This window comes from Lissotriton vulgaris, chromosome 1_2 (genome assembly GCF_964263255.1).
Source record: "Lissotriton vulgaris chromosome 1_2, aLisVul1.2, whole genome shotgun sequence".
Classification (NCBI taxonomy): Eukaryota; Metazoa; Chordata; class Amphibia; order Caudata; family Salamandridae; genus Lissotriton; species Lissotriton vulgaris.
Window position 1 is genome coordinate 52,106,222 of NC_141686.1, and position 26,236 is coordinate 52,132,457.

The following is a 26,236-nucleotide window of genomic DNA, read 5'->3' on the forward strand; positions in this document are numbered from 1 at the left end:
AATCACACCTCCATTTCCTCAACTATACAGTTATACACACCTTACTTAATCAAACATATACTAACACATATTTACTCTCTTATACAATCACTGATACAAGTTCACAATGATCCATACAGCCACTCACACATTCACTGGCTCTTATGCACAGTTATTTATATATGTCAACTCTTACATGTACTGTGTTTTACATATGTACTTACTTTGACATGTAGCACTGAGAAATCCAATCACTCACCAATACACTCATGCAGACAGTCAACCGCCCATACAGCTGTTTCCACATGCACTTTTGAACCCATACATCTAGTGAATCAACTGCTCACACATCTATGCACAGAGTCACACACCTCCCAGCCACCCCCACACACACACTCACTCTCCCATACAAATATTTGGGCAACCAATCAATAACCCATATAGTTACTCATATAGCTACTGATCAACACATGCAGCAGTTTACAGAACTACAGAAATAATGATGCACAAATTAAGACAGTTTAGTCACTAACCCATGCACTCAGTGAGACACATTTAATCATTCCCTCATACAATCAGTCATGCACCTACTAAATCCTTCATCCAAACACTTATACATCCACTCATTCTTCAATATGTAAGACATATTTTACCTTTACAGAAACATACAGTCACTGGATGTTGTCATCAGTGATGTCATTTGAGATGTCATCAGTGATGTCATTTGAGATGTCATCAGTGATGTCATCAGTGATGTCACTGACCATGTCATGAATTATGTAATATGTGACATCATCAGCAGTGGATTGCGGGTGCGCGATATATAGTTATTGCAACTAACTATATATGCGAATTTCTATGGTTTTGTGCGAGTAAATTAAGGTTTTGTAAATGCTAATCCCTAACTATATATGGTCTATAACCAATGTTTTTTTCAGTGAATTTTCAAGGTTTTGTAAATGCATATTCCTAACTATATATGGTCTATAACCTATGGTTTTTTCAGTGAATATATATATATATATATATTCACTGAAAAAACCATAGGTTATAGACCATATATAGTTAGGAATTCGCATTCACAAAACCTTATTTTACTCACACAAAACCATTGAAATTCCATATATAGTTAGTTGCACTAACTATATATCGCGCACCCGCAATCCACTGCTGATGATGTCACATATTACATCATTCATGACATGGTTAGTGACATCACTGATGACATCTCAAATGACATCACTGATGACATCTCAAATGACATCACTGATGACATCTCATTTGACATTACTGATCACATCACTGATGATATCATTCATGTGATAATACGATGAACCTCTTCAGACTCTAATATAACCTTAGATACAATCAGTGTAAACAGACACTCACAGACTGTCACTCATCCATGGAGTTACTCACACACCTAGTCAGTCATGCAAAGAATCAATCACACCTCCATTTCCTCAACTATACAGTTATACAAACTTTACTTATTCAAACATACAATAACACATATTTACTCTCTTATACAATCCCTGATACAAGTTCACAATGATCCATACAGCCACTCACACATTCACTGGCTCTTATGCACAGTTATTTATATATGTCAACTCTCACATGTACTGTGTTTTACATATGTACTTACTTTGACATGTAGCACTGAGATATCCATTCACTCACCAATACACTCATGCACACAGTCAACCGCCCATACAGCTGTTTCCACATGCACATTTGAAACCATACATCTAGTGAATCAACTGCTCACACATCTATGCACAGAGTCATACACCTCCCAGCCACCCACACACACACTCAGTCTCCCATACAAATACTTGGGCAACCAATCAATAACTCATATAGTTACTCATATAGCTACTTATCAACACATGCAACAGTTTACAGAACAACAGACATAATGATGCACAAATTAAGACAGTTTAGTCACTAACCCATGCACTCAGTGAGACACATTTAATCACTCACTCATACAGTCAGTCATGCACCTACTAAATCCTTCATCCAAACACTTATACATCCACTCATTCTTCAATATGTAAGACATATTTTAACTTTACAGAAACACAGTCACTGGATGTTGTCATCAGTGATGTCATCAGTGATGTCATTTGAGATGTCATCAGTGATGTCATCAGTGATGTCACTGACCATGTCATGAATGATGTAATATGTGACATCATCAGCAGTGGATTGCGGGTGCGCGATATATAGTTAGTGCAACTAACTATATATGGAATTTCAATGGTTTTGTGTGAGTAAAATAAGGTTTTGTAAATGCGAATTCCTAACTATATATGGTCTATAACCTATGGTTTTTTCAGTGAATTTTCAAGGTTTTGTAAATGCTAATTCCTAACTATATATGGTCTATAACCTATGGTTTTTTCAGTGAATTTTCAAGGTTTTGTAAATGCTAATTCCTAACTATATATGGTCTATAGCCTATAGTTTTTTCAGTGAATATATATATATACATACATATATAAACATATATCATCTGTATATCTATATAAATACAAACATAAATGCATGCATACATATACTTATATGCATACAGATGCATGTTATTTACATGAAAGTTGAAAAAACACTAATAAAAGCAAAGCTAAAAAGCCACCTCATTACAAACAGAATGGCTTTAACTTAAACGAGGGCGAGATCTATTGCATTTTCAATGCTGGTTTACTTTGGTTCCATCAAGAAGGCATTCAGATGTGTCACACATTTGCCATAAATTCTGAATGTTAGCACTCTAGTTGCACATTAGATCACTGTAGTAAAGCTACTGCTCACCAGGGACGTCTGCTGCTGGTATTCAAAGTGCATGTTTCAGTCTGCATGTCAGATTTTGTTTAATGAAATAGAAGAGGATTTGAGAAGTCACTCAAAATGATCCCTAATTTTTCTTTCTGAAGCACTAATCATACTTTCTATGGCAAAATTAACCCCCTCATGTTGTTCCTTTTTAAATTGAGGGTTTTCAGACTTACCACTTCATTCCAATCAAGATGGCTTCTGGTGTGCCATACTTTTGTCATAAGTAAGACTGTTAGCGCTCTAGTTGTTCTTTAGAACACTCTGGGACATTCTGTCATTGGGCTATACTTGGGGTACATCTGGGTGATATTTGGGCTACATTTAGGCTCTTTTGTCTCTGGTGGCCATTTTGGGAGACTGCATGTCAGAATGTTTTAATGAAATAGAAAAGGATTTGAGAAGTCACTCAAAATGTGCCCTAATTTTTCATTATGCAGCACTAATCATACTTTCTATGGCAAAATATACCCCCTCACGTTGTTTCTTTTTAAATTAAATGTTTTAAGAGTTACCACTTTATTCCAATCAAGATGGCTTCAGGTGTGCCATACCTTTGTAATAAGTAGGACTGTTAGCGCTCTAGTTGTTCTTTAGAACACTCTGGGACATTCTGTCATTGGGCTATACTTGGGCTACATCTGGGTGATATTTGGGCTACATTTGGGCTCTTTTGTCTCTGGTGGCCATTTTGGGAGACTGCATGTCAGAATGTTTTAATGAAATAGAAAAGGATTTGAGAAGTCACTCAAAATGTGCCCTAATTTTTCATTCTGCAGCACTAATCATACTTTCTATGGCAAAATATACCCCCTCATGTTGTTTCTTTTTAAATTAAATGTTTTAAGAGTTACCACTTTATTCCAATCAAAATGGCTTCAGGTGTGCCATACCTTTGTAATAAGTAGGACTGTTAGCGCTCTAGTTGTTCTTTAGAACACTCTAGGAGGCTGCAGAAGAACACAAAGGAATCAACTGACAGTCTCTGTCCTTGTTGGATGTACATGTTTTACTGAGAATGTCAGACTTCATTTTCACATGACTGAGAAAGATAATGTGAATTTACAGAAAATATGCTTTCAGTTTAGCTTATAGATCCCCTTCCAAACCACTGTGGGAAAATCATGAGATATTAGTTTTCTTTCAAACAATATTCATGATATCACAGCAGAAGGTTTTTTCACATGGTAAAATCACCTTAGAACCCACCACAATTCCTAAAACGAGTATGGTACCATCAACAAATGATTTATAATGTAACTAAAGTCCTAAAACCCTCTATTAACTACAATGCTTTTTAATGAGGTGCTATCATGTATATTGGTCCCAAGATGGCTGCCAACACTTCTTGGATGAAGTGCTGACAGCCAATCAGATCAGATGTGTGGTTAGGCTCCGCCCAGATTTATATCTTTTTTTGAACCTAAATTACTCAAAATCCACTGGAGCACATATATTGAGACCTAGCAAAGGCACATCGGGCTAACAGTCCCTACAATTTTGCCAAGTTTCGTGCAAATCCATTCAGCCGTTCGAGCTAAAAGTGAGGCCAACCGCCCTATGGAAATTAACATGGGAAAAACGCGTTTTGGGACCCCCCTTTTTTCTCGGCCCCCCCTTGATGAAACCCCCCCAAATTGTCAGGGGCTGCTCAGAAACAAAATGTTCCATTTTCCTGAAAATTTCAGCCAATTCCGTCCACAAACGCCAAAGTTATTAGACATAGAATTTTCAAAAATCCCATAGAGAAAAAATCCTAACTATATATACCTACTGGCGACCGCCAGTAGGTAATATAATTTTTTTTTCACTTATTATCACCCTCTCATGTTTCTGCGGATTTTTATGCGTTTCTGTTTTAGAACTTGTGAACATTTTAGTATAACTATTTCCACCTCACTGTCTTGCAACTATCATGCACTATGGAGTAAACAATTCCTGTCCCATTTATATGCCTATCATATTGTAACATTTCAACTGTTAAGCTAATCATTTATTTTTTTAAAAGCACTTACCTCGAAACCGCCAAATTCATCATCGTCCATTGCTCTAACAATCTCCTGGAAGACAGAGTGGAACATAGTGCATTGTTAAAATACAAAGTTGCCTCTTCAGCCATCAATTACAAGCACAGTCAGAGACAATAGACACAGAATATGGATTACTAATTATCGTCAGTGTGTAGCTATGTATTGGCATTTTATAACCCAAACAAAACTAGCAAGCCACACCATTGTGTCCACAGTTTTATGAATAACGAACAAGGAGCGTAGCTAGAGCTTGCGGCGCCCGGGGCTATCCCTCAGACTGCTGCCCTTTTTTTGGGGGGGGGGGGGGCGTGGCTTGGAAAAAAGACAGCGAGCACTTGAAAGAGGTCTGAGAGTAACATAGTTTTGCCGCTAATAGTTACCTCGATCATGCAAGTTACAAGCACATACATGACACGGTCCAAGGCTACACAGTTGAATACACCGGTGACTGGCACAGAAGGAAGGAAGGAAAGAAGAAAAGACTAAAGGAAGGAGATAGGAAAGAAAGAAAGATGGAAACAAATAAATAACAAAGGCAAGAAAAAGGAAGGAAGGAAAAAAGGAAGGAAGGAAAAAAGGGAAAAAGAAAGCAAAAAGGAAAGAAACGATGGTTCAAAAAAGGAATCAAAAAGGAGAAAATAAAAAAGAAAGGAAAGGAAGAAGCCAAGAAAGAAAAAAGGAAGATAGCAAGACAGAAAGTAAGAAAAAAAGTAAGCAAGAACAAAAGCAAGAAAGAATGAAAGCCAGCAAGAAGGAAAAAAGGAGGAAAACAGTTAATTTCCACGTGACAAACAACAAATGAATGTGTCCTTCTAATGTAACTGTGGTGCACGTAAAGGCCTCCAATACCATTGGTCGCCTTCGTGCCGTATAAAACTGCAAAAGAAAAGATGCCCTGGGAGAAAAGTCCCAGAGTGTTTGGAAAACTAGCTGAATAGTGTCAACTAAATAAGGCCCCGCCTGAAACCTCCTTCACTTTGGGGATCTCGTGAAAAAGCCAAGTGAATTACCAGGATACCATTGTGAGTGATGGTACCCTTTCCAAATACAAATACAAATCTCCACCGCGACCGCGTGCCACAGTAGATTAGGGAACACTGAAAAATATCAATAAAAGTACTCACGTCGTTTGAGAGGTGAACTCCAAGTTGGGCACGAGGTTGAAAGGTGAGCGTTGACAGGTACTCAACACTTCAGTAGCTTGGCAAGTCTGAATGAGGCCCTAATTATTTAGAAATAGTGAAGGTGGCTGGAATAATTAACAGCTGAACTAAAGGCACGGTGACAGCTCGGGTCGGTGCGAGGTGCCTGCAGCAAAGTTATGAACGCCAGCGCCATTATTTTTTAATTTGAGACACCACCAGCAAAACTGCCAGCATGGAGGCGCGCACCTTCCTCACCTCCCGGCCTGCTCCAGCAGCAGGATGTGACCTCCCCTGCGTGGCTGCAAAGTAGCACAACCTGACAGGGCCTGGCATTCTAGTCATTGGATCATGACGATAGGCTATCGTCAGAGGCACGCAGCGGGGGAATGATTTCAAGAGTGAGTTGAGGCTGCCAGTAGCTCCTGACCTTACAGCTCACGCAGTGTACAACACTGGGGGCGCGGCGCGCACAGCAGTTGCGACTGTGTGCTTGCTCTTCAAAACATGTGGCACCCTTTATAATTTATTTGGGGACACTGACACTACTGTGAGTGTCCCTAAATAAATTATAAAGGCCAACGCAAGGGGCCATCAGTGCCGCCAGCCGCCACCCCTTGAATTGTGCCGCCTGGGGCGGTCCGGCCCCACCGCAACCCCCTAGCTACGCCGGTGAATGACCATGCAGTCCGGTGCGGACCCTGGGTAAGTTACAACATAATGAACAGAACGTCCTAGTGATTCACCATACAAACAACACAGCTGACCTGCTACTCCTGGCACATGAGTATCCCGACCGACACACAGCATCTGCACCGCCTCAGGAGAGGGGCAGGCCTGCGGTTGCCTTTCTGACAACGGCACAACTCCCTGCGCTGATTTTGTGGCTTTTCTGCTCCATGCCTCGGCCCACCTGCACCTAAAATGGCAGCAACCCGGAGGTGATGGCATGCAGTCCAGATTTACACTGCCGAGTACTGGGCAATCCACACTCCCATAATCGGATTATCTCCATGTGGCTCCCCAGTGCCACCAGTGAAAGCGCCCGAAGTGCACACACGTGGTGCACATGGCTGACTGGGTGCACAGCAAGCGGGGTGTTGTATATGGGTAGTTTGGTAAGTTGTTTTCTTTTACCTGTTTCATAGTGTATGTTTTTATTGGTCTTAATGGGATGTGATATGGCTGGAGTACTACAAACACTCTACATTCCAGGTACTCTGTATTTGTATTGAAATGAATGAAATAAAAAGACCATTTGTAGAGCGCTGTAGCTACCCTGAGGCGTCCTAGCGCTGCAGACAAACTGCGGGCAGTGAGGCTGTTAGGGTCTATACAGGTTTGTTAAAGAGCAGAGTTTTAAAAAGTTTACGGAAGGGTGGCAGGTTGGGCTCTGCCCATATATGGAGAGGGAGAGAGTTCCATAATTTAGCTAAGTTATAGGCAAAAGAGCGGCCACCACACCTAGCTCTTTTGATCTTCGGGACTAGGGCGAGGAAGGACGATACTGATCAAAGATGTCTATTGGGTTGGTAGGGAGTGATCAGTGATTGGATAATGGCTGGGCCAGTCTTACAGAAGGCCCAATGAGCATGCACAGGGCCTTAAAATATATTCTTTCCCTGACCGGGAGCCAGTGCAGGCTCTTTAATCCTGGATTAATTGAGTGTCGGCGGGGAATCTGAAGGAGTGTGCTGGCTCACAATTTTGGATAATCTGGAGTCTGCGAGTGGTGGATTGAGGGGTCCCTAGATAGAGGGCTTTCCCATAGTCCAGGCATGATAGAATGAGACCTTTGGCCATAATTTGTCCTGCCTGAAATGGGAGCAGGGGAAGGATTTTCCGTAGTAATCTGAGTAAACCATAGCAGGTGGCTGAGAGTTAGCTGGTTGGTGGTTAAAGTTGAGGGAGTTATCCAGCCAGATGCCCAGGCTTTTAATTTCGTTTTTTGGAACTGGAGCTGGCTGAGGCAAATAGGCCACAGTGAATTTGTATTGAACGGGGGGAGGGGGTTTCCTAAGAGCGTGAGATTGGTTTTATCCCTGTTCAATTTTAGACAGGAAAGACTCATCCAGTTGGCCACCTTCTCTAAACATTAATGTTGTGTAATGCTGCATTCATTCTTGGCAGCACCACTCTTCATATTGTACATGTCTCCGTACGACATTAATAAAGAAGCGTCACCAGCAAACTCTTGAAGAATTATTTATTTGGCGACGATTTGGGATACAGATTTCTTTCTTCAAGACTCTCCTAGCAAGTACTCTACAAGCTACCTCTAATCTTTTCTCCCTTTGAATGACTTAAATTTCAAGTCAAGTTAGAGGCATCTATATTCTTCAATTTAAGGTGTTACTACACTGCTTTTACTAACTCGCCGTCGCCTTAACTTTGTGGAGATCTTTATTCATGAAGAGCCAGTTAATTTCTGCAGCTGAAGACAGCCGTGCTGGAAATTGAATTCACCTCAATGGTGAGTTTTGTGGATGCGAATTAATGAGAGTTAAAAAAAATAAATTGGGGGGGGGTTGGATTGGTTGTGAGAACTTACAACCTTTGGGTCCTCGCGCTCACACTCCTGACCAACGGTTGTTTTACATTTTAAACCATTACAACCTTACCGGTTTCAACAATCCTTCTCGTTCCTAGTTGCTTTGTTGCAGCTTCCAAGCATTCACGAGCTGTCTATTCATCGCAAAGCACCTTGGGAAGAATCGTGACATCATTGGGTCACGCAACGGAACCTCTAGGTGGCGTGCATGCCACCATCTTTTCAAATTTCTTATCTTCCGATCCGATTCACAAGCTCAACTCTGTACTGTGAGCTTCTCTACTGCAAAACGTAGGCGAATTACTTACTTTTACTGCAATCTATTTTCTGCTTCTTGGTTCTTGGTAAATGTAAGTGATTTACAATTGTAAAATATGTTTATGGCATTCTTTGTCATGAATGTAGTGACAGAGCAACTACTTTGAGTGGTGCTATTAGGAAAATCAATATTAATTTAAGTACTTCTAAGGAATTTCTAACAGCACCTGGTGATCCCATTATTAAATGGAAGGAATATTTTTTAAATTATATAGCTACTTTAGAAGAAGATACTGGAATGCTGACTCCTGAAAGAAAATAATTATTTTACATTGCTTAGGTCCAGAAGGTTTGAGAGTCTATAATCAAATGCAGAAACCTGATAGACCTGGGGACATTGACATTTTTTAAGCAGCTATTTTGGATCTTTCTAAGCATTATTCTCCTACTGTATGCATAGGCGTAACCAGATGTGCTTTCTTTAAAAGGAAACAACAACAACATGAATCCGTTGAAGAGTATGTTTCTTCATTAAAAACTTGAGCTGCATCTTGCAAGTTTGGTGCTTTGCAGTAGGAACTGATTCACAATCAAGTAGTCATATGCACTAAAAATAATGGTATCCAAGCTAGGTTGTGGATAGAAGGTGAATCCAGTTTATAGGATTGTATTGCCTTAGTCAAAAAGCAGAACTGTCTGATAGGAGTTCCAAGGCCTTATCAAAACACGATGAACCTTTTACTGTCAACAAAATTTCAGAGCACAAAAAAGGAAAAGAGTTTACTGGGAAGACCAAGAATATTTTTAACAAAACGTTTAATTCTAGAAAATTTTATAAACCAAAAATTAATCAATACGACTCTTCAAACTTTTGCGTATTATCACTGTGATAGCAAAGCACATAATGCAATTTCAGATAAATGTCCTGCTATATCAACAAAATATTTGGAATGTGGGATTTTAGGTCAGAAAGAGATCTAGACAAAAATCGAAGGAAACTTGTCTCACAGAAGCAGACTAACTCTTCAGACTATGATTCTGAATCTCACAATTCTGAGCAGATTTTTACGGAGAACAAGAAGTGTAATATCGTTCTCAATATCAATAGTACGGGCAGAAAGTACACCTTTGTGCATAGTAAAATTTGGGGGTATTTCTTTGCAGGTGGCAGCGGATTCTGGTCCTCCTTTTACTGTTATTGCAAAAAATATTTGGGATACTAAATTTGTAGATGCCATTGGTTCACACCTAGAACCTACTGATGTTCTTCTTGAGAGTTTCACAGGTGACAAAATTGATATGTTAGGTTACCGTTCTTTAGTTTTTGATTTTAAAAATCGTACAGCCGTTTGTACACTATGTAGCAACTGAGGCTCTATCTTTTTTGGGTTGGAATCAAAGAGCTCTACATATTATTCTTGATCCTAACAGCCCCGAACAGGTTCTGGTTGCTTGTGAAGGTGAAAGCACGAAAAATTGGGTTCAAAAGGCATTTCCTAATGTGTTTAGGGGTAATATTGGCAAACTCAAGGGATTTTTTCAGAGCATTAGGGTGAAGAGTAATGCTATTCCTAAGATTCATAAAGGATGAAATGTTCCCATGATTGTTAAAGATGAAGTTAAAAAAGAATTGACCAAATTACAAGACAGTGGTATTATCGAACCTGTTGAGGCCTCAGAATGGATTTCTCCATTGGTCATAACTAGACGTGGCAATGGAAAAATCTGTTTATGTGTCGATCTGAGGAGTCTCAATGAGATTTTAATTCTGGATCAATATTCATTACCCAGGATAGTTGAAATGTTATCTCTTACTCGTTGTGCCAAATGTTTCTCTACGATTGATCTATCTTCAGCAAATCATCAAATTTTCTTGCACCATTCTAGTAGGGAATTGGCTGTGTGCCTTTTGTGCTAGCTTCTGCTGTTTTTCAAAGACTTAAGTCACAGTTATTTGGTGATATGCCAGGGATTACATTTTTCCAAGATGACATTCTCATAATGGGTTGTGACTCCCATCAGCATGATGCTAGACTGAGGAAGGTTTTAAGTGTTTTAAAATGCAATGGTCTTACTTCTGAAATTTCTAAGTGTAAATTATCAGAAAAAATGTAATCAATTTAGGCCATGAGATCAGCGAGCATGGGATCAAACCTAAGACAAAATTGATTAGAGCCATCATTGATGCTCCTGCTCCTAAATCCAAGGATGATTTGAGATAATTCTTGGCATTAGCTGAATTTTATTCAAAATTTTTGAATAACCTTTCTGAAAAAAACCCATTTCATGAGGAATTTGCTCAAGAACAAGGTTGTTTTCTCCTGATCTGAAGAATGTCAGCAAGTGTTTCTTTCTATTAAGAAAGCAAATTGTAGTGCACCTACTTTGCAAGGATTTGATCCTTTTGCTCATACCTTTGTTAATACCCATGCAACTAAATTTACTTATATGACCCAAGAACTTGTGATTGCCTTTGCATCCAGGTCTCTCACTCCTACAGAGGAGAAGTACTCAGTTATTGAGAGGGAGACTTTGGCTGTTGTTTGGTCATTAGAACACTTTTGCTGACTGGGTCGATGGGTCCTGGTACTGCAAGGCCTTCCTCCACTCGGCAGGCTGGGCATCAGAGCCCTAGGCTCCATATAGCCTCACCTTGCCAGCTGGAACGCCCTCCAATTGGGGTAGGCCCATTTGTGAGCACTATTAATTGATGAGCTGCTGTTGGGTGAGCCTGTCAGGTTAAGCTGCCCACAACCTAAGGTATTGGGCTACCACCCGCTCGGTGTTGGTATCATCATGGTAAGTCCATGAAATACCAAGAAAGATGCCTCTTTCTTGGTATTTCTTTTCACCAAGCCAGTGGGCAAAAACCCAGATCAGCATGGAGAAACCCCCCCACTCTCCTCTCCCCCCAAACCCCCCAGCCTTGTCTGTGGCAGATTGCACCGGGTCCACGGCAGCAGGTGGAGATGAACCGATCACTCATGCATTCCTGGAGACTCTCTTTGGCATCCTATGGGCAGATATCGTGACCCTCAAACAAGAAATGGCGGCAGACACCAAGGGTCTCCCAAGAGAAGTGATTGAGTTGGGGGGGAAGGGTTAGCGGCATGGAACAAACAAGTGACTCACACGGAGAAGAGCTGGAGGCCCAACGCCGCAAATTGCTGTAGCTGCAGGACAAGAACACAGTGCCGCGCTACCAGGTAGAGGACCTTGGAAACATGACCCAGAGGGTGAATATATGAATCAAAAATGTTCCGCTTCAGGGTGCAGCATGTGGCTTAGAAGATTACGTCCGTAGGCTCTTCCACTGCGTCGCACCAGACTCAGACCGGCACACATCGTATTGGACAGAACGCACATAGTGGGTTGTCCTTCTGAATCTCCTTGCATGCTCCAAGACCGCTTAACATGCCTACACTACTACAAACAGAAAGAGTATTATGACAGCTGTATGAGACCGTAACGTCATAGACTTTGAGGGTAATAAGATATGGTACCATGACCTTTCTCTCAATACCCTACAATGTCATCATCTGCTGAGGCCCATCACAGAATGTTTATAGAAGGAATCCGCTACAGATAGGGGCACCAATTCTGTCTCACCTTTGTGTGGAACAACGAGATGTAAAGTGTAGGTGCATTGAAGGAAGCAAAGGAAGTGCTAGCCATGGACAAACAGCAAGAGACCAAGACATCTGGCTCACCTCCGCAAAGTTCCTCGCACTTCTCAACGGGCTCAAGATGCTCTGCGTGATCAAAGATCTGCCAACCTACAAAGGTGGAAAACCGTCAAGAGAGATTAGCCCTTGTCTGTCATCTTAAACAATGGGAGAATGCCCTTGACCCTGAAACTGATTTACTGTGGACTTTTTTACAGCACATCTATCACCAGCCCGCTCTTCTGGCACCCACAAAATTGAACGCTCTCCTGTAGTAGTCTTATTACATATGCAGGACACTGCTCCATCAAGCTGGTTTGTTCTGTGCTGGCAGCGGGGCTCTTTATTATTATTATTATTATTATGTTTCTTATATAGCGCCTGAATCAACCCCCGAAGGGGTATCTCCGCGCTTGCCTTGGGAACCCGTCCTGTCTTTTCCCTGTGTGATAGCCCCTACAGGGAATCCCCAAGGTGAAAGCCAGGCATCCTGCCGCGGGGGGGCCGTTGTGGAGATTAAGCAAGCTTAATGCCCAGAGTTGCAGAGTGTGAACCCATGATTAGGTCAGGCACCGAAGCGAGAATTATCGAGTCCATGGACATTTGAGCTCAAGACCCTGCCACGTCGGGAATTGAACCCTGGTCCCGGGTCTGACCTCTGCTTCAGGGTCTGCCTGCTCTAACCAGTGAGCCACACTTTGCCTCGAAGACTGATGTATGACCGATACTGGCTGCTGCGACATGGACCCCAACCAAATTGTTTGGTGGGATATCTGAGAGAGACAACTCTTTTTGCTGTTTAATATTGTTTTCTATGTTATTTTACCTAATATCCTTACCTGTCCTACCCAACTCACGTTCAGTACACACTATAGCCTTCATGCATCCACGCTTCACAGACTGCGACATGGATTCACTGCAGCTCCACCATATCTGGACCTTTCAACAGCACTTTTCCACAATGTTAACGATGGTTTGCATACTTAGCTACAACATTTGAGCGCTCAATGCGCCAGCGAAACGCTTGGCATTCCTGTCTATGTTACAGGAGTTCAGGTGTGATATCTGTTTACTCCAGGAAACACACCAATTTAAGGCGGATTGGAGATGCCTGTAATCCCGATGGTTCAATCTCCAGTATTTCTCCTTCTGCACTAGAAAAAGTGCAGGTGTAGCGATCCTCTTGGCCTTCCACTTCCTCTGAAGGGTTGTTCAGATGCAAGCGGAAGCCCCTGGTAGACTCCTGGCCCTCTGGCACTGATACTACACCCATTTTTAGTCTATGTGTGGGTGGTACAATTGTCCATCCCTTGAAGTCCATCATCACAACTAGATAGATTATCTGTTCTACCCTTACCCCAAGTATCCCTTACTCTTTGCCTATCCTTTTCTATCTCCTCTCTTCCTCTAATTACAGCTCCTCACAAGCTGGTGGATGTAGGGGAGATATTTTTTGTACTGTCTTCTTCACTATTAAAACCAATGAAAAGATGTAAACCTAAAAATGGTCTGTCTTGTAAGCGCACTATGCAACTAACAATTAATTAACCTTGAGAGATCTCAGATCCAATCAGAAGATACAACAATTTGTTGTGTAGTTCACAAGTATAGGTAAGTGCAGGAAATGAGCAAGGTGCAAAAGTCTCAGTCCGCATACAGTGATCAAAAGTGTCTAATTCTTCCACTTGTGAGATAGTTGACGTTTCTAACCTGACGTGCAACTCAACAGGTCATCATCGAGACAGAGGAAACTGGATAGATCATTGGCTTTTTCAAATTAGTGAAATAAGGGCCGGCCAACTCCCCCTAGAATTGTTTTTTTGGGGGGGGTTTTCAGGGGGTCTTTTAAATGTTCTACTTTTTTCTATAAGTTACAAAGTTCTTGTAGGATTTTTCATCAGCTGTACCGTCCACTTTGATTCATTTCTGTAGTCTGCCCCTTTCAAGCGGATTGTCACTTATATACAAACACTATTAGGCTGCGCATAGAAGATGCATTACTTATGATGAGCTTAAAGGGGAAGACCTCAAGAACCAAGTGTATGCATTGATAAAGCCACAATATTATACATCAACCACACGCAACTGACGCATAACATTATAACATCAGCAATAAGTGTACTTTGTTGGTCTCCAAACAGCAGCATGTCATTTTTGACAACAATTCACTTCTGCCCTCAAACAAAATCTTGTTTTTCTATTAAAATGAACTACATTTCCCCCAAAAATCTTATTTTTATTTTTGTGAAAGAAAATATTGTTTTCAAAGATTAGCTCAACAATTTTTGAAAATGCAATAATTTTACCCTCAAATATCAGTTTCTAAATTTGAATAAATACACAACTGTATCCCCAAATGTCAGCTGACCAATTTTGTGAAGAAACCCTCATCTGCTACTGCCACATGCCAACAGGTACTGCCTCATATTTTCGTTTTGTTCCATCATTTGCCAGGGTTCAACCACAGCTTCATATTACTGGCTTAAAGGTTACATGCATCCCCACCCCATGATAAAGGTATTATCCACCATATTCCAAGGACAGCTAACGCTCCCAGGGATGGCCACCACATATCAGGTATTGTCTTCCTATACCAGGGATTACCACATTATTCCAGGGATGTCCATCAGATTTCTAGGCGGGGTCACCATGTTAGAGCTACCCACCTGATGCCAAGCAAGGCATCTGGTGGGTATGTCAGGGATGTCCATCATATATGGGTAATACCATCATATGCCCTGGCATTCTAACACTCCAGGCACATACTGACACACCACCACCCACACAAACAGAAACAAGCACACACATATATTTTGGTATTGCAGAAAAAAGCTGTGTTATTTTACAACCAGCCAATATTAACTGATTTGACTAGGGTGGCGCCAAATAGCGTGCATTTATTTCTAGAATGCCTCTAAAAGTCAAAGTTGGTAACAGAAGAAGAAAGCAAATTTAAAGTAGCCCGAGCCATTCTCATAAGAGGAAAAGCCAGGAGAAGTAAAATTAGAAGTCGAAAATGTTGTCTCCTTCTCATAATGTGTTGAAGATAAATGTAAACCTGCATTGAAAGAGTTGCATGACTTGCCACAGGATCTCAGAAGTGAGGTACAGGTGCAAATATCTATGTGAGTCTCTGTAGAGAAACATCATGAAAGATGCCAAGTCAGGACAAAAGTGAAGGTTATGAGTGAGGTGAGAGTGTCTTCGGAGGATAGTTATTGGAGCCGGCTTTTCTCAATACTGGAGTAGAAGGAGATGCTGAAGGCCGGAAGCAAAGTATAAAGAATTTTAAAGGGATCATAGTACCAGAATGGCAGGGTGTGCTGAAAGGTATGAACAAGCAATTTATAAGGTTCTGTGTCACAAGGATTTGCTGAACATCCGGACTGTGGTAGACTAGGTAGTTGTTGTAAGGCTTTCCCCATGGGTGATAACTGGCAGACATGTTATGTTGTTCCCTGTAGGTATAAATAAATCATCTAGGTTCTGCTTCTACTTTACATTCTGGTACTTACAGTGTGATATTTCCCATCCATCACAAAACGCAGAAAGCAAAGCTTAAACTGGAATAGATATTCATCTAAACTGGGTAACTTGGACACTCAGAGATGTCCTTTCCTAAAACCACTTAGAATGCCTCCTACCAAAGAACCAATTTCTCTATCCAAGCCTAGATCACGTCACTGCCCACACTTTACATTAGTCATGGCTGAGCACGTCGGTCAATGTAACGTTGACTGAGATAAAAAAAAAAACACCAGTGCTGAATGTGCATTACTGTGTAATGACCGGCCATGAGCCACGCTGTAGCATGTTATAATGCAGCCCAGCACTCTTTTTATTGATAGCGCAACTTCACAAATGGAACACTCTGGCAATAACCTACCTTGGAAACAGAGCATTGCTTTATCTTCCAGTGATCTGTCTGGTGTGTTAGTTTAGGTGGGAGGTTATTACAAAGAGTGGCTATCGGCACAGTGAATGGTCTCACTGGAATGTTCCTCATGGTGCCTTGACAAGGTAAATCTCGGATAAGCTTAAGGTTGGGTGGGTTATGGTGAGAGATGTGGTGTGTATTGTGATGTGGCGTGAACATCTTTTGACTAGACTGCATTTGCAATTGTGTCCACTTCCCTGTATCCTTCACACAAGGCCACCAATGTAGAGATTCCAGCAAATAATGTAGATTTCCAAATGCTGGAATTTCATGATTTAGCTGCCTCTAGTTCCTAAGGACCCAGTCTGGAGTCTGTTAACGGTGCACTTGGGTAGTCCCAGACACAGCATGTTGCTTAGTCAAGTTGCACGGGTACTAGAGCTGTTACTGAAGACACCTGTGCAGGGTGTGACAGGGCATATGGGTTAGTGGGAAATTAAGTTGTACTACTTTATATGATATGGTCTTACTAGCAAATCTCGTAAAGGTATTAACGTTTCTGAAGTGTTGTTGCTGCCTCCATCATTCTTTGTATACAATGTACGTTTTTAGAACTGAATTTCTGAAATTAGAGTCAGATTTGGTATAATTGAACACTAGGCAGAATCTAGAGAGGTGTTGTTAGAAATTGGGGTCTCTAGTTGGCAGTGGATTGCACCCAGTCCAAGTAGGTCCCCTTCCTTTTAGTCAAGGTAAGGGAGTTACACACCCAAGGGTCAGAAAGCGCCGGGACACTCCTTGGAGTAGCCGTGCGCTATATAAGTCACCCATTAACATAACATAACATAACATAACATAACATAACAGATAACCCCTGCGTATGCCCTTGGCAGCCTGACACGGGCAGTCAGGCTTATCTCAGAGGCAACATGTAAACTACTTGTACATAACATACACAGTTACACAGATAAAACACTACAAATGGACACCACACCACTTTAAAAAAATAAACAATCTTTATCTAAAGCAAACAAGACCAAAAAGACAAAACTCCAATCACATTTTAAAGCAACTCTGTCCATAGAACTCTATGGATGCATTGACTTTAGCACAAAGTACCTTTGATGCGTCAACATTCAAGCTGAAAAACAGCAGCAAAGGAAGAAAGAGTCAGAAAATACAGATAAGCGCTGGTTCTTGTGTCCCAGAGGAATGGATGCGTCAGTTCTGATGTACAGAGGAGAAGTGTTGCATCAATTCCTTACAGCAAGATAAAGCAACGCCTCAATTTCCATAGACGACTCCTTTCGGCGGGGCGATGTATAGGAAACTTGGTGCACAGGAGCGATGTGTGAGAAAATCCAGGTGTTGCAGAATAATGAGGCAGCGAAACAGGTGCTGCGTAGATTTCCACTCCCACAGTCGGGTAATGCGTTGATTCCTTCAGTCGCATAGCAGGACCTGAGACGAAGCAGGAGCTGGGGTCTCAGATGTCTGAGACTCAGTGCGCTGGACTCGTGCTGCGGCTGTTCTTCAGGCTGCGAACAGACACTGTCGACTTTTCAGCCACACCGCTGTGATATGTCGGTTTTTCAACTGCACAGCAAGCTTGCGGCAAGAAAATCGTCACTGAAAGGTAATGCATGAATATTTGAGTCTTGAAGCAGCAGAATCACCTCGCAGGGCCTAGAACTGGAATTGGCACCACTTGGCAAGCCACAACTCCTAGCAGTGGTGCTAACAGATGCTGAAGATTAATTATTTGATGGTCCTGAGACTTCCAGCAGGAGGCGAGCACACTCAAGCCGTTGGAGAACCTTGGAAAAGCAGCATACAAAAAGCACATTCCAGTTCTTTCACTGCCCACAGACAGAAGCAGCGATTGCTGGCCAACCCAGCACAGTAATACACAGCAAAGGGGCAGTACTCCTCCTGACAGCTCTCCAGCTCTTCTTCTTGACAGGGTCCTCAGTCCAGAAGTGTTCTAAAGATGTGGGGTTATAGGTATAATACGTATAGCCCATTTGGCCTTTGAAGTAGGCATACTTCAAAGGAAAGTGTTTGTTGTTTACGAGATCCTGACCTGGCTCCAGACACACTACAGGAGGGCGGAGAGAGAACTGTGAAAGGGCAGGCACAGCTCTACTCAGGTGCCAGTGACCCACCACTCTAGCTCAGGAAGACCCATCAGCCTGGTAATGGTCCATCAGGACATACAGGACACTCCTCAGCTCCCTTTGTGTGACTGTCTAAAGTCAATGCACTGTCTTTTTTGGAGCAGCGCCACCAGAACTTTGGACAACCAAGGGGAAGGGGGAGAGGGAGGGGCAATTACAACTTCCAACCCCAATTCCTTCAACGTCCACGGACAAGAAGTCAGAACACTTGGGATTAACTAAGACACAAAAGGCTGCAATAATCAGTCTCTCAGAACGCATTTTATCCCCAGTTGAAACTAAATTACTCGAAAAAGGTTTAGGTTTCGCAATATGTTCGCCTATTGATAGATATTCATTGGAAAGAGACCTACAGAGTTTTTCCCGTAAAATTAGACTAAATATTTTCTTAGAAGGCATGGATAGACAATCTATGCCTAATAAATCAGGCCTTAAGAATAAATCATCATGGACACCCAATTTGAATATGGTACATAAAGACATTGAAGCTTTTGAACGTATAGTTGATAAAAATGTTGATGACCTCTTAAAACAGAAAAATTGGATTAGCTGTAATCTCAATAAAGATTTGGTAGCTGCCTTAAAAGACCTAGAACAGAGTAATAAAACCAGCCGACAAAGGCGGAAGTATAGTCCTGATGGAGACTTTAGATTACAATAAAAGGATGTATCTTTTATTAGATAATAAAGATCACTACAGGCAATCTAACACAAATGAATGGACAGAACTGAAAGAGATGATAACTAGACTACTCAATCAGGCCAAAAACGATAAGGTTATATGTGAGGAAGTGTTTGTTTTTCTAACTAACTCTGATCCTAATATAAAAGCACTATATGGTCTCCCAAAAATTCATAAGGACTCGTCAAATCCTCCTATGAGACCAATCGTATCCAGCATTGGTTCTTTAACCGAACCCTTAAGCAAATATGCAGATGTGTTCCTACAGCCCTTAGTCATTAAACAGAACGCATATATCAAGGACACCGCTGCCATTATTAAGAAAGTAGAGTGCCTCAATTTTAACCCTAATACACAAATCCTTGTTACATTAGAAATTGAGGCACTCTATACAAATATTCCTCAGGACATCACGATGGAAATTATTAAAAACCTTCTGAGTTTTGAGAAAAGAGATCTGACTGCCCATCAAACCTTCATTATAGACTGCATCACAGTGGTTCTGAAAAACAATATTTTTCTGTTTAACAAAGACATCTACAGACAGGTCAAGGGGACCAGCATGTGAGCCACCTGTGCTCCCAGCCTGGCCTGTCTGTATGTCTCTCAATTTGAGGACAAACATGTATTCAATCGATCTGCACCTTACTACGAAAACGTATCCGAATGGTCAAGGTACATCGATGATGTCTTTTTTATCTGGACAGGAATAAGTGACACACTCACAGAATTCATCGAATGGCTTAACCTAGGCGATGAGAACCTTAAATTTACGTCACACAGAGATCGTGAGAAATGTGAGTTTTTAGACATTGTAATCAAGCACACAGACGGCTTTACACTAAACCAACAGATAGAAATACCATGCTTCATTTTAATAGTAACCATCCACCATGTCAAAAAAACAATATTCCGTTTGGACAATTCCTAAGACTTAAAAGGAACTGTACCACTTTACAAGATTATGATAAGCATTCTCAGGTTTTAAAACAGAAATTTATAGAGAGAGGATATCCTAGAAGTATGGTTCGCCATGCCTACAAACGAGCCAAATATTTCAACAGAGAGAATGTATTTGATAAAAGGGAGACATCTACAAATGAACCCCCCCAATAATTTTTGGTACAAATTACAATCAAGTTAGTAACAAAATAAAAAACATTGTTAACAGAAACTGGCATTTAGTTACCAATAATCAAAAAAGAGATTGCCCAAACCTATGTTCTCGTTCGTATCTTATGTTCTCGTTCAGAAGGAACCGTACCATCAGAAACAGCTTAGTGCACACATTTAGAGAGAACAAAAATGTGACACAACCATGCATCAATAATGCACCTCTGCCTACGGGCACTTTTCCATGTACAGGGTGTGTTAACTGTTTAAATATCATTAAGGGCAGTAGTATCACTAATAACAATGTTGTAATAAATATTAAGAGCTTCATGAATTGTAGAACAAAAAATGTGATCTACTTAATACAATGCCCCTGCAAACGTAGTTATATAGGCGAGACCTCAAGAGAGGTACGAATTTGCCTAAACGAACACAGGTCCGCAATTAGAAATAACAAAAAGGGCGCCCCTCTTACTGAACACTGGAAAATATCACCACAGTATTGAAGATCTTAAATGGTGCTGCTTAGAGAATGTCTTGATGAATACACGAGGGGGGCAATATGAACATTAAAAGAAAAAACTGGAGCAATTTTATATGTCCCGTCTAAACAGCGTCGGAAGTGGTCTCAACAGTAGAGAAGATTGGGAACGCATTATACAACAAGGACACAGCAACAGTCTATTTTTTATCATGTTGTACCTTGTTCTAGACTAGGAATGTAGATGCCGTTCAAAGGTGCGTGTCTACTTTTTCTCACGCATCTTTAATACTAATTTAGATCATCTCCATTCAAATAGAAATATATGCTCTTTTTGTACTTAGTCACCTGAGTACATTTAACCAATATGTAGTTTTAGTACCCTATGCTTCCACTGCATAGCCACGCCCATAGCAAGGAAATATATGATGTATAGCTGTATACACCTTCAGTCACATGTCAATGGGACAGTACTCCCGCTGACTGGCACTGTATTTTCTATGCTCAGACTCATGTGTTCCATGTATTTGAATAAAGAAAGTAATTCCCTCCACTCTGGGTTGTCCCCAATCTGCTCAGTATATTTACCCCATACTAATTTGAATTGAGCGACATTGATACAAGGGACTCCGCCGAAACGTACTCGCTTTTAGGGTGCATGAAATAGAAAGAGCGTTTACATCTTGCACATTTATTAGTATAACTGATAGCGGTAGTTTTTCCGGGCAATCAGCATTAAAAGGATCCAGGATGTGCGTCTCCGTTGCGTTAGTAATGCGGTAATGATTGGCTGAAAGAGAGCCAATGACGCGCAAAGTAACCCTAGCTCAAGATTTCGAGGGATTTCGTTATTAACACCTCTTGATATCTACAATCCAAATGCACATTCAGAGCATGAAGGAGGTGCATTTAAAAATGGTTTTGACTCAGTATAAACGTACCATTCATATGTGTAAAAAAAGCTTATATCCTTGGTACTATTAGGAACACAAGTGCGTTTCCGTTACTATGGAGAAGTGTTCATCATTGGATGATAGACAACCAATGACACTGTCCCTTAGGCTTGTCCAATGAAAACAGAGCTAGTATTTAAGCCGTGGATTTTGGATAGCCTGTATTCTTCTTTTCTTACAACGGAGAGAAGAACCAGTGATTCTGTCCGGAGAGGAGCAGGGAGGCCGAGCGAATTTCATAAGGTGAGAGACGATATAGACCGCAGACAGTTACTCTTACTTTTGCCTGCCACATATCCTTGGGAGGTAGCGCTCTGGTCCCGCGTCAAGCCTCTGTTTATATTTATGATTAGTCTTGACGACTCGTACTCTGTTATTAATAAGGGATGTCCTGTACTTACTTCCATGAAAGATAGCAGAGATCAAGTTTTTCAAAATCACTCTGCTTTATAAAACATATTTAGTTCTCCTGTTAAATTTTTATTCTCACTAAAGTCGAAGTAAATGGGTATATGGTTAAGATTGATAATCACAATGACGAATATCCATTGCCTTGCAGGATACAAATATATAAATGGAGGTTTTTGTGTCTTAAAAGCCAAGCCAAAGAGAAATAGATAAATTGCCAGTATAACACAACATTACTAGCATCTCCTAACACAAAAAAAACATTATTTTTACATAGTGGTATTTTAACTCTATAAACAAGGGAGGTCAACCCCCAAGTTCTATGAGCCGGTAGACGCAGCAAGAAGACGATCTACTGTTACAGCGATTCCCATACCATATAATTGGTGAGTGTCTAACCCTAGGACCCTGCTCATTCAAGAAACATTGGGCAGACAGATTAATTGATCATGCTGATTACTTTATTTTCAGAAATACAATTTAGAAGTATTTCCAAATGACCGGTGGCTCCCCCGGACAGTGTGTATACCTTCCGTACACATTGCTTTTAAGGTAAAGGTTGATCAATTAGGATTTACAAAGATAGGACAAGAATATGACAACTAAACTAATAATTTATTATCTGTTGCTCCACAGTTATCTAAATTCTGATTAAATGCCCGCAGATCCATAGATTGAGACAGGGATCCGGAGGCGGTACGAAACTCCAGTATACAACGGAGTTCAAATAAATTAGTTTTTAATTTCAAGGTATGTTCCAGTTCTAAAAAATTAAAAAGTATTGGAATGGGTAGTGAGTACTCTTTAGATAGAATACCGATCTGTAAGAAAATTAGTATAAGGTAACCCTAACAGATAGATACAGGGAGAGGCAATAGAGGTTTCTGATGTAACTTTATTTAGCTGGATTAAGTGGGACATTCAGTAATGAATTGTTTAGAATTGTATACAAGGAGGGCATGTGCAATAAAGAGTGACAAATGCGTAGGGTAATATGCTACAACTGTATATGACAAATTAAGCACTGTGACCATCACTGTTTGGTAATTTTGTGTTTTTTTAAATCCAGAATCTGTCCTGAAGAAGGTGTCTGTATTGAAAAAAATCCGAAACGCTGTGTCGACATTTGTTTTCTTGATTCTGGTTTTATTTTACAAATTGTGTATTGATTGTTAAATTTTGAGATCTGTATATATTCATGTTTTTAATACACTTATGTTTTTAATGTATTAATTTTACCAAACTGTCTACCCAAATATATGTAATAAAAATATACATGTGATTTTTACACTCAAGACAATAGCCTCTTTGTTCGTAGTGTAAAAATTGTGTTGAGCTTCAGATATGACCTTGTCCTTCAGTAACATCAATACCACTTGCCTCTCCCGTAATTAACAGAATGATATTTTTTGATTATATAGGATAGCGCATTGTTTGCAATACGGGACATTCTCTTGTTTCTCTAGAGTGAATGCACAAACATACCAGCTGTCAGTCTAAACCAGGCGTTGGTTAAACAGGCAGGCAGAGACACACAATAGTAAAGCAAGAAAATGCCCACTTTCTAAAAGTGGCATTTTCAAACACACAATTTAAATACCACCTTCACCAAAAGATGTATTTTGAAATTCTGAGCTCAGGGATCCCAAACTCCAAATCCCTATCTTTTCCCAACTGAATGTTATGCCTGTAAGATGTTACAAGGCAGCTCCAATGATAATCTATGGGAGAGAGAGCCCTTGCTCAAGTGAAAAATGAAATTGGCAGTATTTCACTATCAGGACACACCAGCACATGTCCTACCTTTCGTATATACCGCACCCAGCCCTTGGGGCCACCTTGTGCCCACCTTAGGGGTATTGTACATGTAGAAAGGGGAAGGTTTGAGGCCTGGCAAGTTGACAATCTGCAGACAGGAGGGATGAAGCAGTAATAGTCTCCCCTTTTCAACACCGTCTTTAATCTTTTGATTCTTGCCAGGAGGTCCATGAATAAAAGTATGTAAGACTCTCTCGAGCTAGTTTTAATCATAGTTTTGTTGTAGTTCTGCACAAAAGATCCCTTAACATATGTGTATATATTGTCTTCCCTATTCCTTTCCTCCATTCTAGGCATTGGTCTGCACAGGGATGTTGTTATCACACCCTATGACAAAGCGAGCTACTACTCGTAGTTGAGGACAATTTTAACAAGCTTTGTATTTTTTTGTGTGACACCCATACTAGAGATTTATGTCCTCCTTTTTCCTTATGTGTGTGTGTGTTTAATGATCTAGGAGGGTGGATTAGGAGAGAGACCTCTTTCCCCTTTGTTTTGTGTGGGAAAGTGGACGCACTTGCCAGGTCGAATCGGCAGTTTAAAAACTGCATCACACACACTGCAATGACAGGCCTGAGACATGTTTATAGGGCTACTCATGTGGGTGCGCAATAAGTGCTGGAGGACTACTAGTGGCATTTGATTTACAAGTCCTGGGCACGCACAATGTACTTTACTAGGGAATTGCCAATAAATCAAACTTACCAGTAAATGAAACATGCCAATCATGGATAAATCAATCACCAATACAACTTACACAGAGAGCATATGCACTTTAGCACTGATTAGAAGTGGTAAAGTGCCCAGAGTCCTAAAGCCAAACAAAACAGGTCAGAAAAATTAGGAGGAAGAAGGCAAAAAGTTTGGGGGCAACCCTGCAAAAAGTCAAGTCTAACAGGTGTATTTTTCAAGATATGTACTATTATGTCAGGACGTAGATAGTGGACAGATCACACATTTCTTACATTCCACTACAGATTATTGCAATGCCAATGCAGAGCTTCGATTACAATAAGTTGTTAGTGAATGGTCTTTTAAGAGCAAAGGGGGTCTATTAAAACCTTTATGCATGTAGCTGCTTCATCATTTTCTAACCGCCGCTAGACCAATTCCTAGAACAGTCAATTGTGCTTTTCAGTCCAGAACTGATGTTGCAGTTGGTATCTCGATTATACACGGACACCGCCATTGCAGTGACGGATGCTTGAAGGGTCTTAGTCCCCTTAGCTCACCACCATTCCTTTCTCCCATTGAGCCCCATGTTCTAACTTCTGTCCTCATATCTCCTGCCTACGTACCCTGCTGTGTCATGGGTAGATTCTACTCTCGGCTCCACCACAGCATATGTGGTGTCATCCATGGCTGACAATTACATGGACCGTAACTACAAACTTCTCGGTTACATCCCAGCAGCTCACTTTGCCCCTAGCTCCTTGATACCAGTACACTGCCTACCTGTTCCACTATCATAATGTATTGTTCCTTGTGCTCTCACTGCATCAAAATAGATTTCTCAATTCCAGGACGGTCTTTTCTATTTCCTCAAAATATTCAGCAAAAGGAATGTGAAATGTTTTCAGTTTTAAAATACAATGGAGGGGAGCGTGGCCAGGATGGTGACCTGAGGAGACATCTGTTCGAGAGGCTCCTCGTCCCAAACCCCCATTAGTGCCCTTTTATAACTCATTTCACTCCCAACCGCCTCGATTGCTGACTGCGTTTGAGGGACACATAGTGGCTGCCTCGGTGTGGCTGGGCACAAGAACGTGAATCGCCCGAGCCCGTTGGCGACCGAGAGCGCTTTCCCTGGACCGGGGAGTGAGAACATGGCGGCCGGGCCCGGCGAGTGATCGCGGACGGCTTGGTCCCCTGCAGAAGGCCGACACACGCCGCTGAACAGCACCGCAAGGGACGCCAACCCGCTACTATGGGGGAAGAGACGCGGAAGAGCGGAAGGCGAAGCGGGAGGCCTGCGGCGGGGAGCGACTGAGCCGGCAGGGAGGAGAAGTACCCAAGGCCTCGGTCTGGGCCTACACGTGACACGACAGACAGGCCCCCCAGCGCCTCAGGGGCCGGAGAGAGCGGCAGCCGGCCGAGCCGCAGCCCACAGAGTCCCCCACAGAGGTGAGGAGTGCAGTGCTGGGCTGATCTGGGTCTGGAGCTCGGGACCATTCACTCGATTCCCCGGCGTGAGGCCTAGCGGAGCCTATCAGGCGCGGTCCTCCGGCGCACTGCGGGGAGGCCAGGGAGCGAGCCATTCCACG

At 41.5% G+C, this 26,236-nt stretch overlaps 1 protein-coding gene across 3 annotated transcripts in view; it reads right to left on the reverse strand.

Moving 5' to 3' along the window:
* The window catches only part of CCDC91 (coiled-coil domain containing 91), a 1,919,235-nt gene that overhangs the window by 1,589,020 nt on the left and 303,979 nt on the right, over positions 1–26,236 (reverse strand). For 2 of the 3 annotated variants that reach the window (XR_015307530.1, XM_086952800.1), the window contains exon 2: positions 4,833–4,877. Coding sequence is in view for 2 of the 3 variants with exons in the window: in XM_086952800.1 (XP_086808926.1) it covers positions 4,833–4,862 (30 nt within the window). In the remaining variant the exon portion in view is untranslated. Of the gene's footprint in view, positions 1–4,832; positions 4,878–12,508; positions 12,569–26,236 lie in introns of those variants that run through there. The other variant, XM_086952801.1, reaches the window with a different exon arrangement.